This window comes from Ambystoma mexicanum, chromosome 10 (genome assembly GCF_040938575.1).
Source record: "Ambystoma mexicanum isolate Mex_15411 chromosome 10, UKY_AmexF1_1, whole genome shotgun sequence".
In the NCBI taxonomy this organism is placed as follows: domain Eukaryota; kingdom Metazoa; phylum Chordata; class Amphibia; order Caudata; family Ambystomatidae; genus Ambystoma; species Ambystoma mexicanum.
In genome coordinates this window covers 1,143,268,582-1,143,286,541 of record NC_090932.1, presented here as the reverse complement: position 1 = coordinate 1,143,286,541, position 17,960 = coordinate 1,143,268,582, and the positions used below count along the sequence as shown (strand labels likewise).

At 45.1% G+C, this 17,960-nt stretch overlaps 1 protein-coding gene across 1 annotated transcript in view; it reads right to left on the bottom strand.

Annotated features, from left to right (window-relative positions):
* ACTR1B (actin related protein 1B) overlaps nt 1-17,960 on the bottom strand; it is a 130,240-nt gene that overhangs the window by 4,532 nt on the left and 107,748 nt on the right. Inside the window, exons 5-9 of the mRNA XM_069619062.1 lie at nt 14,520-14,644; nt 14,219-14,435; nt 13,937-14,029; nt 13,678-13,852; nt 1,929-1,990 (exon numbers count right to left, since the gene is read on the bottom strand). Coding sequence (XP_069475163.1) covers nt 1,929-1,990; nt 13,678-13,852; nt 13,937-14,029; nt 14,219-14,435; nt 14,520-14,644 — 672 coding nt within the window. The remainder of the gene's footprint in view (nt 1-1,928; nt 1,991-13,677; nt 13,853-13,936; nt 14,030-14,218; nt 14,436-14,519; nt 14,645-17,960) is intronic.

Here is a 17,960-nt window from a genome sequence, read left to right as displayed (position 1 = left end):
TCTCACGCTCCTCCCCATCAGAAGGAGGATTCGTTTTACATAGTGCTTTTGTCTTGTCTAGACAGAACATGACTGCTTTGTAAGTCAAGTGTACGTAACGTTCTCACACCTCAGCTTTAAGACTCTTGGAAGAAACCTGGTAAATATATGGATCGATCGATCATTTTCTATTTGTAGAGGTGTTATATACTGCTATAGCAGCCAAATGGACCTTGAAGGAATTGTAGACTAACCAAGAGTCTAAAAGTATCAATGTCTATTGTAGAGCAGTCAAGAAAACCAACTTGAATCCTCTTGCACCAGATGACAAACCTCTTCCATTTATTGAAATACCAGTTTCCGGTGTAGTAGTAGTAAATCATTTTATTCGGATACAAAGTCCATTAAAACACACACAATTACAAAAAACAGCAATATAAGTTACAGTGTAATACAGTACTTAATCATAAAACCAGTTGCCAGTGTCCTATTTCGATAAACCACCTCCAGGGCAGCCTTAATAAAATGAGCTAAATCATAAAATCGTCACATGACACAAGCCAATCTGTCCGTGTATGACCGTAGTTGATGCATCATAAAATGAGGCCATAACCACTGCTTCCTCAAATTACTTAAAAACTTGCTGTTAGGGAGAATTCTGAGAAATGTGCCAATTCCCGTCTACCTTAGAGACCCCCAGCTCTTTTGCTGGACTTTAGGACTTTACATTTTTATCCTGGTGAGTGTGAGACCTTCTTCCCACTTTCCCATGTATTTTGCTTTGATCTGACCACTGTTTCTTTTGGTGTTGGAGTCTGACAAACTCCATAGGCATCACCTTTTTACATTGCGACACACAACCCCTTCAGTGCAGTGTTGCAGAGAATTGCTTTGGATTTCTCAAAGGTTTAAATACATTCTCTTGGATAAATTACTGTTTCCAAGAGCAGTAAAGTGAAATTGACTTCACTTACCTTTTGTAACTTTGTAGACCCAGCACAAAATATCTTACATAGAGTGCTCGAGGGGTTACTTGGTATCCCCTTTGTCTACCTTCTCATGTAACATTTTTATGTTACCCTTTCTACAATTAATGGCTGGTGGCAGTGGTTTTACTTTTTCCTACCATTGGGTGTTTTTACCGCAGGCTGTACTTGCAGCTGCAGTATTGCACCCATGGGTGCCCATTTTGTCAAAAAGGCCCCGTTCTTTTTTCACCATTTCCTGTTGTAAAGGTCATTCTTGAGAGTTACTCTGCGTGCCAAACCAGGTTTGGTCCCTTTGTTCATTTGGTCTTTGGCAGTTTTCACTGCTGAAACCCGCCTCTGGCTCCAGTGTGTCTGGCAGGATCAGGAAGCGAGGGAGGTGCCCGAAACTCCGTGCGTAATCCCGTTGGTTACAGGAATGCACCCAAAAGTGATTGGCTGGCTGGCTGTCCTTGGAGGACAGCTACCCTGCTGTGCGATTGACAGCTAGGCTGAGAATGAATGGGAGAAACCTACATAAAAAGGGGAGGTCTTTTGCTTGGAAGGCAGAGTCATCCACTGGACAAAGGAATCCGAAGAAGAACTTGGAAGAGACGCTTGCTGCAACTCCTGGACCATTGGTTTGCCTGGTGAAGCCCTGCTGCAGTGCTGAAGCTCCAAATTCATCTCGATTAGCATCACGTTTAAATGGAGGTTAAAAACACACTGGTGGAGCAAAGAAATGCATTTGGCTTTTCCAGTTACGTTAGAGGTTGCTAGACAACTCTTAACCAATTCCAGAGAATGTGGGCGGATTGTTCCTTTGCAGACCATTGCCAGAAAAAAGGACTCTGTTCAATTTCCTGTGCTCACAACCGCATTACAGGATACAAGCGGTATCCTTACATCTTACTAGAACAATCTAATTCTATCATTTCTACTGCCCCATTTCGTTGTTTCATTAAAAATAAAAATGAATCATACCTTTATTTTGACATCTTTTGGGGCAAGTTTCTTCACTTCGCTGAGCAAGCGATCACCAAAACCTAAAACGAAGCAACAAATTAATTACCTCACCCAGAGTCAAGAACCACAAGTTCACTCATTAGAATGTTACTTGCCAGGATTAACTGCACTAAAATCATATCTTAAAGCAGGTTTGTGCTGACAAGGGGCTCAGACAAGCTGTGCAGTCCACTTTGCCAAATAAGTGAGACTGACCTTATTTCAGTAAGTGATTTATTTTTTAACCACTGCATGATAGTAGCAAGCTCTCCTCGCAGTGCTCATTTGCAAATTAACTTTGTTTCACTTAGCGAGAACGCCACCTTTATCACCTACTAGCCATATCCCTCCCGCATTGCCCGGGTCGCTAGTTGACATGCATGTGGGGGTCTGCTATAGCCTTGTGAATGTTATATTGTGTCTTAACTTTCTATTTTTGAAAAACCACAAAATCGTCAATCTCCCGGAATCGCATATACTCATAACATGGGGCCGGACCCCGTTCCACCCCTGTGCAGGGCAATGGGTGAGGTTGGTCGAATTTCACCATCGCCAGTACACCGCAGACTAGTGTGCCAACCGTGGGCCAAATTACATGGCCTACAGTAGCAGCCGTGTAGTTATGGTTAAGCTGCTCATCTCATAGGAAGAGCACTTTTTGGGCGGCTTATAAAACTTTGTTCCCCCTGGACGAATCCACACCAAACTTGGCAAAAAAAAATAAATAAAAAAAATAAATAAATAAAGAATATGGCCCACACTAAATATTTTTGCAAAGTTCGGTGAGGTTTGGTCCAGGGGGGGCAAAGTTATAGGGTGGGGGGTCCGATTATTTCTTTTTTTCCCCCACAGACTGAATGGGGGAAAAAAAAAACTTTGCTCACGCCTACAGCCCAAACCGCTGTACGGATTTTCACCAAATTTGCGACAAGAGCAGCAGCCTGGTCCCCGAAAGCGTACTTTTGTAAATTTGGTGAAAATCTGTCCAATAGTTTCTTTTAAAAAGGACCAAAAAGTAGGTCACAAAAAATTAGTGATATCTATGCCCACTCCGCGGACAATTCCCTGTTCGCTCCACAGACAGGACACCGTTTGGTTAATCAGCTTGCGTCTTGTCCGCGCACATGTGCCGTGTTCGCCGATTGGATGGTGAAGAGCGTGAAGTGCATCAGATTTTTGGAAATGCCCGCCATCTTGGATTCGCCGCCAGCGGGCAGTGTCCGTGGGCATCGCGGTAAAAATATTAAAAAACACAACATTGCACTTGTCAAAAATCAAATAATCTCTGGGGAGGTGAGGGGTGATGAAGATGGGATGGAATATGGCTGCAAGAAGCAAATAAATAAATAAATAAATAAAAAAAAAACCAGGTGTTCTTTTGCTGCGAAAGTCACCGAAAAGTTTGGATGTTCGCAAACAGTCCTGTAAAGTTCGAACACCTCAACATTACAGGGTTGGTGAAATGCAGTTCTTGGATGGCTTATAACTTTGGTGCCACTTAATGGAACTGCATGAAATTTTGCATGTATATTTCTGACCTGATTCTGAGCGAGTTTGCAAAGTTTGGCGGGATTCTGTCATGCAGGGGCAAATTTAGAGGGGGGGTCCCAAAATAATGTAAAGGCTTACAAATGAGGTGCCATTTGATGAATGTACACTTAATTTGGCAAACTGATAATGGATCTAGACATACATGTTTTTGCGGAGTTTGGTGGGATTCTGTCAAGAGGGAGCAAAATTAGAGGGGGGGTCCCCAAAATATTTTAAAGGCTTATAAATGTGGTGCCATTTGACAAATCTACACAAAGGTTTGCAAAAAGATTACAGATATCGTTTTCGTAAAGTCTGAAAGGATTTTGTCAAGTGGGGGCTAGGTTATATGACGATTGTATGTGCATACATTTGACACTTTTGAAAAAAATAAAACATGGGTGGCTTTCCAGCAAACCTGCGTAAGGCGCATTGGCAAGGACCTACAAGCATGGTTTTGCAAATGTGCCAGTGTTTTATTATTATCTGACAAGTGTCATAATGTAGGTACAAAAAATAGAGGTATACCTTTGGTAACTGAGGGGTAGCGTGTGGCCATGGGCAGTGGCCAGATTGTCCGGGTCATGGAATAAGGTCATGATCCGGACAATCTGGCTAATGGCCACGACCACAAGGGACAAAACATAGGATTAAAGTGGCATGGTGGTTATCGCGTTCCTGGGGGCTGCACCCGTGGCCGTAAGGGGCCGGCGGAAGCGCTGGAGGGATGATATCGTCCTGGGTACTGGGGGTCGCTCCAGGGTCCGAGACTTCTGGCGCACCTCAGGGCGCTGCTGCTATAACCCTTACGAGGGACGGTGCCGGGGTCGACGGTCCAGGGCCCCCTCAGTGGCCGGACCATTGGATACTCGGACGATGAGGGCACATGGTTCTGTGATTGGCGCTGTGCCCTAGGTGGGGCCTGTTGGTCTAAGTAGAGACTCAGATACTGGGCCTAGTAGAATCCGTAGAATTCAGGCGGCCCCGGCCTCTTTTCGTCGCGCCCCAACCGGGTAGCGTACCTGCATGCAACCAAGGAGAAGGCCCTGGGGGGGGGGCTGCCCCTAGATGGCTCGTCCACTCGATTGTCCCTGCCCCCCCACATCCTCCTCACCTCCAACTGCTCCCTGTCACTGTGCTGGGCTCCACCGGGTAGGCCAAGGCGCTTCTGAGGCGTCCACGGGGCCGATGCCTCCGTCCCGGCGTTGCCTGTCGCGGGGCCTCTGTGCGCTGGATGTGGGCCGGGAGTGAGCTCTGGGCCCGAGGGTGCTGGAGGGCGCCCCTCTGTGCTGCCCCCGTTCCGATGCGCTGATAGAGGGCGGGAAGCCCGGGCAGTGTCCTCCTCGGTCCTCGGCTCTCGTAGGATTCACTGTGTCCGTGGGGGCCTCGTCCGTATGCGCCCCACTCCGAGTCCCCCACTGTGCGGTGTGTCCCCCAGCACAACTCTGCGAAATATGCTTCTGCAACAGGGGGAGAGGGGTGGGGCCTCTTCGCGGGGCCGAGCGTCTGGTGTCGCTGGTCCGCACTGCTCGTGTGCACTTTCTCAGGACACCTCTATAGTCCGGGCCCCGCTGCGGCGGGTCCCCGCGGCGGGTCCCCCGGTACTCTCAGGGTGGACCCCTCTGATCAGGGGACAGGTCTTCTCTGGCTCAGTCTCGTACTCCAGGCCGGGGACTAGGAAAGTCCACTAGGACCTGCGGTGCTTTCAGGAGCGCGATGCTTGCGCGTCCTGCATGCTCTGCGCCCCCTGGTGGTCTCGTTCCACTTAGTTCTTTTTAACTGTGAAAGGTGGTTCCTAAAGGCTCAGACCCTCCAGGATTTTGCGGCATGAAATGACAAATTTTGCGGCACAAACCTTTATTTATTGCGGCATTTTTGCAGGACATTTTGTATTAACTGGAGGGTGTAAGATTGCCACATTGCAGGAAATAGGCAGAGTGCAAGGCTACAAGAGCGCCAGAGTATCATTATTATGTATCTTTTTTATTAATTTAATAGGAAGAGTCCCAGATGTCTCTGGCTTGGCAGAACAGTGTTTGATTTGACTACATTTCTGGTTTAATGTTCGTGCCTATTTAATAGTATTAACTAAATTGATCATTATCAATTGTAATGCTGAAAATATTCCCCTTCTATGTTCTCCAATCCCCCAAACACCCACACACCTCTCACATCTCACCAACTCTCCATCACAACTTACATTCCTTAACCTCTCACTCTGTCATACAAATACTCACGTGCTAGGTCATACTGTCAAGTCACAATTTGCACTGCCCAGCCCCTGCCACACTCCAAATCATACTCCCAACTCACACCTTACACTCTACAATTCCTCCCGCAATATACAGTCCTTCATTATTTTGTGCTGCTTCTGCATCTTGCATCTTTTCTCCCATTCTATCGCACTCTTCCCTCATCCTTTTTCCCAATCTGCAGCTCACTGCCTCTTTCTGGCCAACCGCTTCCTCTCTGCTTTCTGACCCACTGACCACACGCTCCCTCTACTTTCTGTACCTCTGCTCGCTCTCAGATATCTGGCCCACCGCATCACTGCTTCCTCTGCTCTCTTGTGCAGCGCTTCCTCCTCTGACCCACTGCTCTCCCTCTGCTTTCTTGCCCATCACTTCACATCTCACCCATCACTCTCCCTCTCTCATAGTGTAACAATTTTTTTAAAATGTAGATTTTGACCCAGTTCCTCAAATAATGGGGCATTTAAAAAAAGAACGGAGGACATGCTTTTTTTTAGACAACCCATTTTTGAAAATGAGCAGGTCACCTTATTCTCAAAGGTGACCGGCGCATTTCGACAGGCTTGAGCTGTAGCGCAAATTGTGCGCTGACCAGCTGCCTTGAATGGCGTTCTGGGTTGTTTGACCGAAGTGTAATCATTTGCGGCGGAATTGACCGTAGTCAATTGTGCTGCGAATTGATTTGCACTTCAGCCAAACCCAAAATGTACCTTTCACCACGACCCCACTCCCTCCCCTACTTAACTGCTTGGTCGCTGCCGCTTCCCCTGCAACCCTGCGGTGCCAGATCCGTCCCTCTAACGCGGGTCGGATCCGACTCCGCAGGGTCCCTTTTTCGTTATTTTCTTTTTTTCTGTCCCCGCCTCCAATTTTGAGGAAAAAGGGGAAAACACTTCTGCAACCACCCTAGACCAAAAATACTGAACATGGGGAGCGGGTGAGACCCCCGCAACACATGTTCAGTATTTATAAAAATCGATCGAATAGTACCTGATGAAATTGGTCAAATTGTAACATTCGATAGATTTTTGTAATCAAAATGGGCAGTACTTTGAATAGAATCGCTCTCCCGACAGTGTTCTGCAAGCTCCGAGCGCCTTTCACAGGGACAGACACTCCAGGTGCCTGCCGCTGTAAAATGCGACTCAAAAAATGCATTTTTATCCTGTTTACGGAGCAGAAATGCAAGCGACTCAGCAGCGGTTCATACCTTAAAAGAAATGCATGACAGGGTCAGGAAAGACCCTGTCATGCAGTGGCAGCCCCACATCCCGTGCGCGTAGGGTTGTCTACAATTTCTGCACATTTAAAAGTGCAACTTGCTTGGTAATGAGGAATGTGCTTTTAAATTGACAGAAACGTCACTTTTTTCATGAAGGCGGTGAAAAATGTGCCCATTCATGTGTCCCTTGTGGATTGGGCTGCACTTTTTTGGGGTGCAAGTGATTTCATTTCTTGTGTAAAAAAAAAAAAGTTGAGAACCTGGCACCCCGAGTATTATTTTTTTGAAAACAGTAATTTTTGCAGACTACTTTAAAAAAAACACACATTTTTTTTAAAGATGCTGTTTTTGCACAAAACGGCCATTTTTTGCAGCATTTTACGCGAAACGGCCATTTTTAAGGCATTTTGCGGGATCGCAAAATCGCTATAAGCTGGAGGGTCTAAAAGAAATATGTCTTTTGTTGTTTTTGGATGTTTTTTTTGGCAGGAGAGCTAAGAACGAAAGGTGGGGAGGGAAATGAGGGAATAGGAACCAAACACTAATATGGAGGGGTAGGTGGACAACGGAAAATGTTGCACGTGTGTTATTTCTAAGGAAGGGGGCAGCGTTTCTCATGCTCCTTGATTACAGCAGTGGTGGTGGCTCTTGGGGCGGAGGGATGGCATTAGCTGATGCCATTTTAAGATAAATAGCAGTTTTGCTAAAACTATGTACTAGATTGTTAAATGGATGAGTAGGAATAGATGTTGAGTTGTGCAAGGAACATTTTGAAGTTGACAGTTCCCAGATCAGTAGAAAATGCAGTTCTGAACTGTCCGCGAAACAGAGATCTTATTGTGAAGTGCAGGTGGGTTCTCCGACATGTCGTCATGCCGCGCGCCAGTGTATGGTTATGTGGCACTGTCCGGCAGGTCTGCTATAAAGTCAGATGTCCGTAGACATCTACGGATGCAAAACTAGTTGAATTAGTTGTAAAAAGTGTATAGAAGTGTTAAAAATGATTCCAGAAGGTGGGAAATGGCAGAATTTTAAGGTGACACTTTGTAAATGGGACACACATTTTGCTATATTGGGTAAGTATGATATTAGTAAGTTGTAAGAAAATAGCATGCACTGGTAAAAATCCATGAAATTCACAGAAAACAACTTTTGTTAAAAGGGAGTTATGGTTAAATTGCACTAATAACCTATGAAATTCAATGAAAAAACGTTGATAAAAGGGACGTTATGGTTTCAAGTAAAACCAAAACCCCCCAGAAATTCACCAGCAGAGATCTTATTTTGAAGTGCAGACGGGTTCTCAGACACCTCATCATGCCGCATGACAAAGTATGGTCATGCGGCACTGTCCGGAAGGTCTTCTATGAAGTCACATGTTCGTAGATTTCTACGGATGCAAAACTAGTTGAAATAGTTGCAAAAAGTGTATTGAAGTGTTAAAAATGATTCCAGAAGGTGGGAAATGTCAGTTTTAAGGTGACACTTTGTAAATTGGACACAAACATTTCTATATTGGGTAAGTAAATTAGTAAGTTGCAGGAAAATAGCATGCACTGGTAAAAACCTATGAAATTCAATGAAAAAACTTTAAAGGGACGTTATGGTTAAGTTGCACCAATAAAAACCTTTGAAATTCAAAGAAAAAACGTTGTTAAAGGGACCTTATGGTTTCAAGTAAAAACCGGAAACCCCCAGGAATTCGCCAGTTATGGTAAGCTAAACAACCATAACTCGCGCCACCACCATGCACTGCTAAAACTAACACCCAGGACATTAAAGATGACATCACAAATGTCATTGATGACATCAATGATGACATCACATATCTGGGCCACTTGTTTTTGTTTATTGACATATAGGGCAGGTGGTTTTGTTCACTGGCAGTCAGAATAATAACATTGAAGAAGGTGCTATATATCTAGACGTTAACCTTGTCATATGTTCTTTAAGTACTTTCCTCAGGGTTTGGTCTCAGCTCATGGTATACATGGGGAAATGAGCACGCCTCAAACACACAATTCATTTGTATACATGAAGATGAACTTTAATGTCATTAACATTTTCTGATGATGCAGTTTCTTCCTTACTTTAGTTTCCCTGTTTGTGCCTCTGATTTGTATGCATTGTGGATCTTCACATGCATTGTTTGTACCAGCCCAAGTGCTGTAAGTCTTGAATTGTTAGCTAGTTATTACATGTTTAACATTACTTAAAACTCTGATACGGTAGCATTCATTATTGCACTATCCAAAATTAGAAGATCATAAATAATGTACTTCTATGGTGCATGCTGCAGTCATTGATATTGATATTTTATTTCTATCGCGCTCATACACATGTTTTTCAGAGCGTGACAAGACAAGGGAAGGGAAGGGGAACAGAGGAGAAACAAAAACAACAATCTTACTAGGCCCAGTGACATTGAGAACGCGCAAGTGCATGGAAGAGGGGGAGAGGGAGAAGTGCATGGAAGGGGGAACAAAAAGGAGAGTGCGGAACAAGGAGGAAAAAAACCAAATTAATAAATAAAAAGGCAACAAACAGAGGGAGTGCAGCAACAAGTGGCAGTGCTGGTTTTAAGGCAGCAGGCTGGGTAGGTCTGATAAGTGCAGGAAGAACAAAACAAAACAAAAAAAATGGATGAAAGGGTGGGGGCTGTATGGGTACAGACCCCGGTGCAAGGGGTGGCCCAGAGGCAGTGCGTGCGGGTGGCAAGAGGAGCAGGTACCTGCGCCCGGATGAAGGAGGGTGGCCAGGTGCATGGTGCCAAGGGAGAGTAGAATCAGCAGGGGACAGGGGGCAAAGGCAGAAGCAAAGAGGAAGGTCTTGAGGTGCTTCCGGAACCAGAGATGGTTCTCCTGAAGTTGAGAAACGACTGACCCTGAGGGAGTTACAGGTAGAGGAGTGGAGTGCTCGAAAAGGGAGGTATTTGCAGAGGGATAGCTGAAGGTATGTTGGACCCAGGCCCCAGAAAGCCTTGTGGACAATGCAGAGGGTTTTTAATTTAATCCTTGCATCCACTGGGAGCCAATGGAGAGATTTCAGAGCTGGAGAGATACGATCCCAGAGCTTGAGGCCAAGGACAAGTCTCGCAGTCCGGTTCTGGATAAGTTGCAGAGAGCGGAGAGTAGAGGTAGGTAGATTAAGAAAGAGGCTGTTGCAATAGTCCAACTTAGAGAGAACCAGAGCTTGGGAGACAGTGAGCTTCTGGGGGAATGAGAGGAAAGGAAAAGTACCTCTGAGGAGGTGCAGTAGGAAGTTAGACTTTTTTGATACATCAGCGATGTGGACGGAGAAGGAGAGTGTGGAATCAAAGGTGACACCAAGGTTCTTGGCCACGCAGGTGGGGATAGGAGGAGGGCCAAGGGAGGCCGGCCAGAGAGTGAGGGGAAAGGAAGGTGATGGTGTGCCAATGAGGAGGATCTCAGTCTTGCTGGCATTCAGACAAAGATCGTTGGCGGAACACCAATCTTGAATGGCAGTTAGGCAATCAGCGATGAGAGATGTGTAGGTGGTGGCCGAGAGCAGCCTGAAAATGAGTTGAGCGTCATCCGCGTATCACTGGAAGTTTGAGCAGAAAATTGCAATACAGCGGGCGAGAGTTGCTAGGTATTGGTTGAAAAGCCACGGCGAGAGGTTAGACCCCTGGGGAACACCACAGGTGGAGAGGAAGATAGATGATAGGAAGGACCCAAGTTGGACCTGGGAGGGTCGATCAGAGAGGAAAGAGGTCAGCCAGGCCAGAGCCTGATCAGTGAGACCCAGGTTATCACGGAGATGGTTGAGCAGGATAGTATGGTTGACCGTGTCGAAGGCAGAGTAGAGATCGAGTAGGAGGAGGACAGAGGGAATGCTAGAGTCAAGGTTGGAAAGCAGATCTTCACGGATGTTCAGGAGAGCAGTTTCCGTGCTTCTGCCATCTAAAGCCAGACTGATGGTCATGGAGACAGCCAACAGAGTCAGAATGAAGGATTAGCTGAGAGATGGCCAGCTTTTCAAGGAGTTTGCCCAAGAAGGGGGTAATGTAAATTGGGCGATAGTTGGAAATGTGGGTTTCTTGAGGAGAGGATGCACAAGGGAGTGCTTAAGAGGGGAGGGGAAGGATCCTGAGGCAAAGGAGTGGTTGTAGATATCGGCACGGGCCGGAGCGAGGGTATCAATGTGGTCCTTGATAGTTTGAGGAACAGGGATGAACCTGTTTTGATGAGGCCTTCATAGATCGGACTTGTCTAGCGACCTCCTCAGGGGAGAAGAGAGGAAAGGAAGAGAAGGAGGGAGGGGGGATGGCTGGAGGAGGGTCAGTGAGTACAGACGGAGAGGGGAGGGAGTGGAGGAGAGGGTGGACAAGATGTCCTGGGTTTTTGAGATAAAGTGAGAGGCCAGGGCATTGCAAAGTGCCCGAGAGGCAAGGGGAGGGGTAGAGACTGCAGCAGGGTTGGCCAGCTCCTTGCAGATTTTAAACATTGCCTATGTTTATATATGATTAAGTTTCTGTATTAACGACAACACTCCAATACAATGAGATTAGATGAGTACATTCTTTAATAGATTAAGTAGTTCAAGATAGGTCTCCCGATCACCCCTGACATCTTGTTACCAACAATATAAACAACTCCTTGTAGGGACTTATCAAAATGTATTTCACATGTGATGTCATCAATGAGGTCATCAATGACATTTGTGATGTCATCTTTGATGTCCTGGGTGTTAGTCTTCGCAGTGCACGGTGGTGGCATGAGTTATGGTTGTTTAGCGATTTTACTTGAAACCAGCACGTCCCTTTAACACACTTTTTTCTTTGAATTTCATGGGTTTTTATTAGTCCAAAATCACCATAACGTGTGCATATATATGACTATTAAGCTGGAGGACATGTCCTGTTCAGAGATTCTACACAAATATAGGTCATGAAGTGCTTTGCCAATATTGGTTAATTGGTTATGAGACAACAGAGTGGGATCTGCCAACCCTGCCTCCCCAGAAGCCAGCAGTTGAAAATGCTTATACAGAATGAGCAAGTGCCAGAGGTATGCACAGTGACTCGTTGGCGATGGTGTGCTCTTCTTGTAATAAAGTAATGCCCCCCCCCCTCCGAAGTATAATTTGGCTGACCATTTTGTTATTTGGTTGCAATTCAAAGGTATATGGTTTCAGTCCTTTGAGCCATGCAACCTAGAAAAGCATACAGGTTACATACAAATGTCACACACAATTGAACTAGGGAGACAAGCACTTTGAGCTAACTCCAGGGAACCGGGCATGGGCGGAGTTACCCTTTTGTCTCCAGTGATACTGTGAAAAAGGCACAACAGCTGGCCAACTGTTCTCATTAACAACCCAAATACATTTTCATCTTGATTAGGGCAGCCCAGGTTGGTATCCAGTCATTGCATCGACAACCAAACCAGCTAACACCAAACCATCACATTTTTTCCATCGAAATACCATTCCATAGAATGGCCATTTCGTTGAATAAAATTTGATGGATCCATTGAAATGTAATGTTAAGATTAGGGGTTAGATCAGGGTTTTGGCTAGGCTTAGATTAAGGGTTACATTAGGGTTAGGGCTACATAAGGGTTAGGGCTGGGGCATGGGTTAGATTAAGGGTTATGTTAGGGTTGGGGGGTGTGAGTGGGGGTTGGGGGGGAACCCCCCCAATTATACAAAACAAAATTAAAACATTACAAGGAGCTGGCCAGTGCCAAAATTTCAGCACTGGACAGCTCCATGTAACGTTTTAACGTTACAGAAAAATGCATAGAAATGCTACCTTTTTACACATAAAAAGCGATTTCCATTGAAACCAGTCCATTTATATTTTCGATGGACTGGTTTAGATGGAAAGGCACTTTTCCATGTTAAAGATAGACTGTTGATGCTTTAGCATTAGATGCTTTGTTTTTGATGCTTTGGTGTGTCGACCCTTTGTTTTCGATGCAATCACTATAAACCCCCAGTTCTTCACAGACAAGATGATGGGGGAATTCAGAGGATTGGAGGAAGGGCTGCGAGATCAAAGTAGTATCAGTGACACTGTATATGAATATTGATATGCAGAATAGCTCTGCAAGCAAGGCATCAGCAATACAGGGGTGGAAATCTGACAAATCAATAAGGGGGCTGGGAAGGGTGGTGGTTGCGTGGAGGGTTACTCAGGCCCTAGAGGTCTGGCCACTGGGTGGTATGCTACAAGATCTTTTACCACCATCACATAATTGGGAAGCTCGTGGTAACCAGCAAAAATCATACACTTTTGCCACATCCATGCTCTCATGATTAGCAACCTAATTGCTGCAGCTTAATATAAAGTGCTGTTGCTGTGCAATACAGCACGCCGATGTGGGTTTGTTAAAATACACATATTTGCTGGGGTTTCCAGTACCACGATCCTGTTAGTGTGTCATGTTTAGCTTTATGCTTCAACAAAGCTTCTAAGTGTGCCTTAAAACCCCTCCATGAATTGCTCCTCCCATTTAGAGACTAGGGGATCCAGATTGCAGTGGTTGCAAATTGGAGAACTAAATGCAGAGGGGAAGATGAGAGAAAGGGGATGTTGGTCTTTCGCTGTGCATCAACAATAATCCCACTTAAGTAGGACAGCAAAAAATAGAAATGTACAGCACAAGAAGTTCACAGAAATGGAAAAGGGGCTATGCAAAGCATCTCGAGCAATAGATTCCCACCGGTCTCTTTATACCAATATCACACAATATAGTACCTTTGAAAAGGGTTGAACCACCCGAAAGGACAATGTTGGAGAATAGGGTACGCCTCAGGTCCATATCAGACTTCTGAATGGCAAATGCTAGCACTTCATGGATCCCTTCACTCTCATCCCCAATTAGGTCCGGTCGGAAGAGAAGCTCTGGTGCTCGGAAGCGTGCTGGTCCAACCTAGCAGAGCAAACATATACAGTGAATAACATGGTTAGTGTGAAAGTAAATTTGCACTCGTTTCTAAGGCTCATGGATACTCACATCCAGTGTGCTTCCATCCGGCAACGTGTACTGCACCTTTTCTGCCTCCAACGTCTCATCCTTCTGTGGGTTGATAGACAGGTAACATGCCCTCTATGGAAAAAAAAAGAAAAGCAATTGTGGGCAGGAATGGGAAGGTTACCTCAGGGATATTCTTCTTACCATCTCCGGCTGCAGGGATCCCAAACAGGTCCATATGTCACAAGACTATTTTAGCGTACATATTCATTTTTACCAGGAAGCACCTCACCGCCCCCCTTCCTGTAGATGCCAGAGATTTACCTCTTTAATGGTCTTTACAACTTCAAACTCTGCTGAAGTGTGGAAGTCATAGCCCTCCTTCCGCAGAAGCAGCCGCAGGTATCTAGAAACATCCCTGCCAGCAACATCAACCCTCATAATAGAGTGTGGTATTGCAAAACCTTCGTAAATTGGTACTGCATGCGTCACACCATCTCCTGCATCCAACACAACACCTGTGGTACGCCCAGTTGCATAGCTGTGAAAAAGGAAGAAAACAACTATCAATTGGTATGGCTCCTTTAAAACCTTATTGCTAGCCAATTTCCAAGGCAATACTTACAGACTGAGCACAGCCTGCATGGATATAAAGAGAGCAGGCACATTGAAAGTCTCAAAGAAAACCTCAGCTGCCCTCTCACGGTTTTTGCTTGGGTTCAGTGGGGCTTCGGTCAGAAGAACAGGATGCTAAAAGAAGAGAAGGGGTTGAATGAATGTAACTGGGGACTTGGTTATGTCAGAGAAGATCATTAGATAATTTATGTAAAAAGGCAACAATCTATCATGTTCAACAATTTTAGAACAAAATAATACTACCAATGGTTCAACTATTTAAGCATGCTCCCTCTTTACCTCGAGTCTTCGTCTGCAACCCCAAGATACACCTATCACTAGGTGTTTACCTCAGCCTACAGCTAAATACTATACAGCCCTTCCTAATTTTCAGTTTTTCTGACATCCCTTCTGCAGGTTTTCCCCATGAGGGTTTTTTTTATTTTTTTTTACACCTTCAGTGGTTTCTCTCCTCCCTTTCTTACAGAGATATCCCCTCAATCAAACTGAGTCTGACCTTTCTCCTACAATCAACCTGCGGGCCCTTGGTTTAGTGCAGAAAAAGTAACTGTAGGTGGCAGCTCTCAGCAAGGAAGAATAAACCCCACTAGTAATTGCAGTTAAGTTTTGTGCTGGTTTTAGAGGTTTTGCATGCGTAGACACTCCTACAATGGAGTTCATGGTCCAGGGATGGCCTTTTCTGGTAGATGTCCTTTCATTGAGGTAGTCTCAAAAAGATTGAATACATTTAAAACACATTCTCCTGTTGAGCATGGTAGAACACAACACAAAATTCTATTCAAATCAGAGCTAACCTAAATATCTAGGAGCATTGCTATGTGTGGATAACCTATTGAAATAAGCAGCAGATACAGACTTCTTAATGTCAGGTACTAGTCATCCACTAATTGTTCTGAGCTTTAAAAGGTGTTCCCACCAGTGCAATGACCTGCCCTGCAGTGGTCATTTAATTTTGTCTCGACTAAGTTAGTCAGCGCTCCTATTCAGTGTTCTGAGCTTATACGATTATATAGACAAGGGAGCTTTTCAGTACCGATCACCAAAGGAGTACAATAAGTTAACTTACCTCTCTTTACGGTAGATTTCCAGCATAGGTGTCCTTTTTAGATGTACATACTTAAATATTCCCACCTCTCAGGTTGGGAATCCTCTGAACATTTAATTTTGAATTTTACCCCACAGCCTAACTTAACAGCTGTCTGCCCCTTTGTGGCCTCATACAAAGCCATCCCGATATCCATTCAGTGCCAACAACCTGCTTTCAAAATGCATAGCTTCTCTCGCAGATTCTTTACACATGAAACTACCAAGATATAACCCCATTAGCCTCCTTGTTAGGTAAGATTTTCATATCAATGATAAATCCTCCTGACCTATGTCAACCCCAGAACTTTTTGCTGGACTAGATTATTTTTCCCCATACCTCAGTCAGTGGGAATCTTTTTCCACACAGTCTTTACTCTTTTTATGGGTGTCATTTTTACAATTAGTGACTTTGTTGCTGGGTTGCCATAGGGGCTCCCTTTTTTTAACTTTCTCTGGCTAACCTTGAGAACTACTTTTCCCAAGGGTAGACAGTATCTTTGGATCCCGTTTACATTTAATTAGTAGAAAACAGCACCCCCCCACCCCAACCTTATGTGGAGTGCTAGGGCGATACTGGGTATCCCCCTTCTCATTTTAAATGTAACATTTATGTTACAAGAACAAACTTACCTTCAATGGCTCATGGCAGTGAACCATTTTTATTAATTCGGAGCACCTTTACCGTAGGCCGTTTCCACAGCCCCGGTAAAGGCACCTATGGGTGCTCATTTTACCAAAATGGCCCCAGTTCTTTTTTTGCCATTTTATAGTTCCTTGTACTTTCTTGTTCCTTCTGACATCCAGGGCGGGAAATTCCTTTGTGTGATTTTTATCTTTGGCAGGTGTCCCGTGAACTCCCTTGCCCAGGCTCCAGGGTGTTTGTGAAGGCAGGAAGCGAGGGAGGAGTCCAACACTCCACAGCCCTTTGTCTTCCAGTTCAAAATGGACTGCCAACCCCCCCTGCCCCAAGTTTGAATGTTGAAAGACTGTTTGATTGGCTAGGTTCCTGTCCAAAAGTCTGATTCTGGAAGCTGAAGAGGTAGTCGACCACTGGAATCAAAACCGAAGGATAAAGAAAACGCAGAGGAGACAGTTTCCAGAAACCAGAGAACCTGATGTGTAACCGGAGCCTGCTGTGGCCCTTCATCAACCTTGGGACTCCGAAAACTACAACCTGAGCCTGGCGTGAGCCACTAGACTCAGGTCCACCTGCATTTTGGCCATCCCGAGTTGTGCTACGACCATGCGTGGCTGCAATACCCTAATACCCTGGGACCTCGAGCCATTGTGTTGTGCAGAGTCTTCCAAATCTCGCTGAAACTTTGTGGGCATCCTGCTGGATCTCCAGAGGCACGAATCCAGTCCAAAAAGTCCCCTCATCAGAGTGCTGGACCTTGCAAACGACAATCCGACCAGCGATATTCTGTCTTCTTCTGTGCTCCTGAAAACGTACCAAATCCACAGAGCCGCATCCAGCCATGAGGAAACTCTTGCCTGAAGCCTTCTCCTGTGATCCCTGCTGACAAAGTCCGGTCTTCCGACTTCTTGACAAATAAATCCATCGACCAGGTTTTTGGCTGTAGATCCTGATGTCTTCCTGCTGCAACTCTTCTTCTGTGCTGAGGTAGTGTTTTGGCTGGGGTATTTTACCTACCTTAAGCCTTTGTGATTTCTGTATAGCTTCAGGGTGTTTTCTGTGATTGGGAGGCCACTCATCCAGTTCACCCAGGCCCACTGCAGAATCCTCCTAGGGAGTCTTCTCTCAAGTTCCTGGACCCTCAACTAACTTTAAAGTGAAATACTTACTTGTTTGCACAGTCCTCTCAAACTCTGACTTTGACTGCAACTGCACCCTATCTCACCTTGCCTACAGCTGGCACCTAGACCACTAGGGTCCCTCTACTGCCTCGGAGTGAACTCATGCTATACAATAAGGGAAGGACTGGATAAGAAAAGGGTTCTGTCTTGAAAAGATGACCAGTGTTAAAAAATTACTTATGTGTAAAAGAAGTTGGTTGGTAACCGAGTGCACAGTTACATAAGATCTTACCTTCAATGGGTGTTGCACTATTCTGAAAAGTATATATAAGGTTAAGTTACTCACCTGTGAATTGATAGCGGCTCTTCCCAAAAGTAATGCTGTTGGTTTCACTTTACTATTCCTGTTAGGATGAATGTATGAGTGTCCCCAATTGGGTTTTGCTTCCCCTGACTTGTCGTTAGCCTGTCAGGAATAAGTCTGCCAAAGGTTATACTTACCTTTAAGCTGCTGATCGCCCCTTTAAAAAGTATATAGGTTTTACTTACCTTGTGTTAGCTGTGTGCCATCCTAAAACAAGTTATA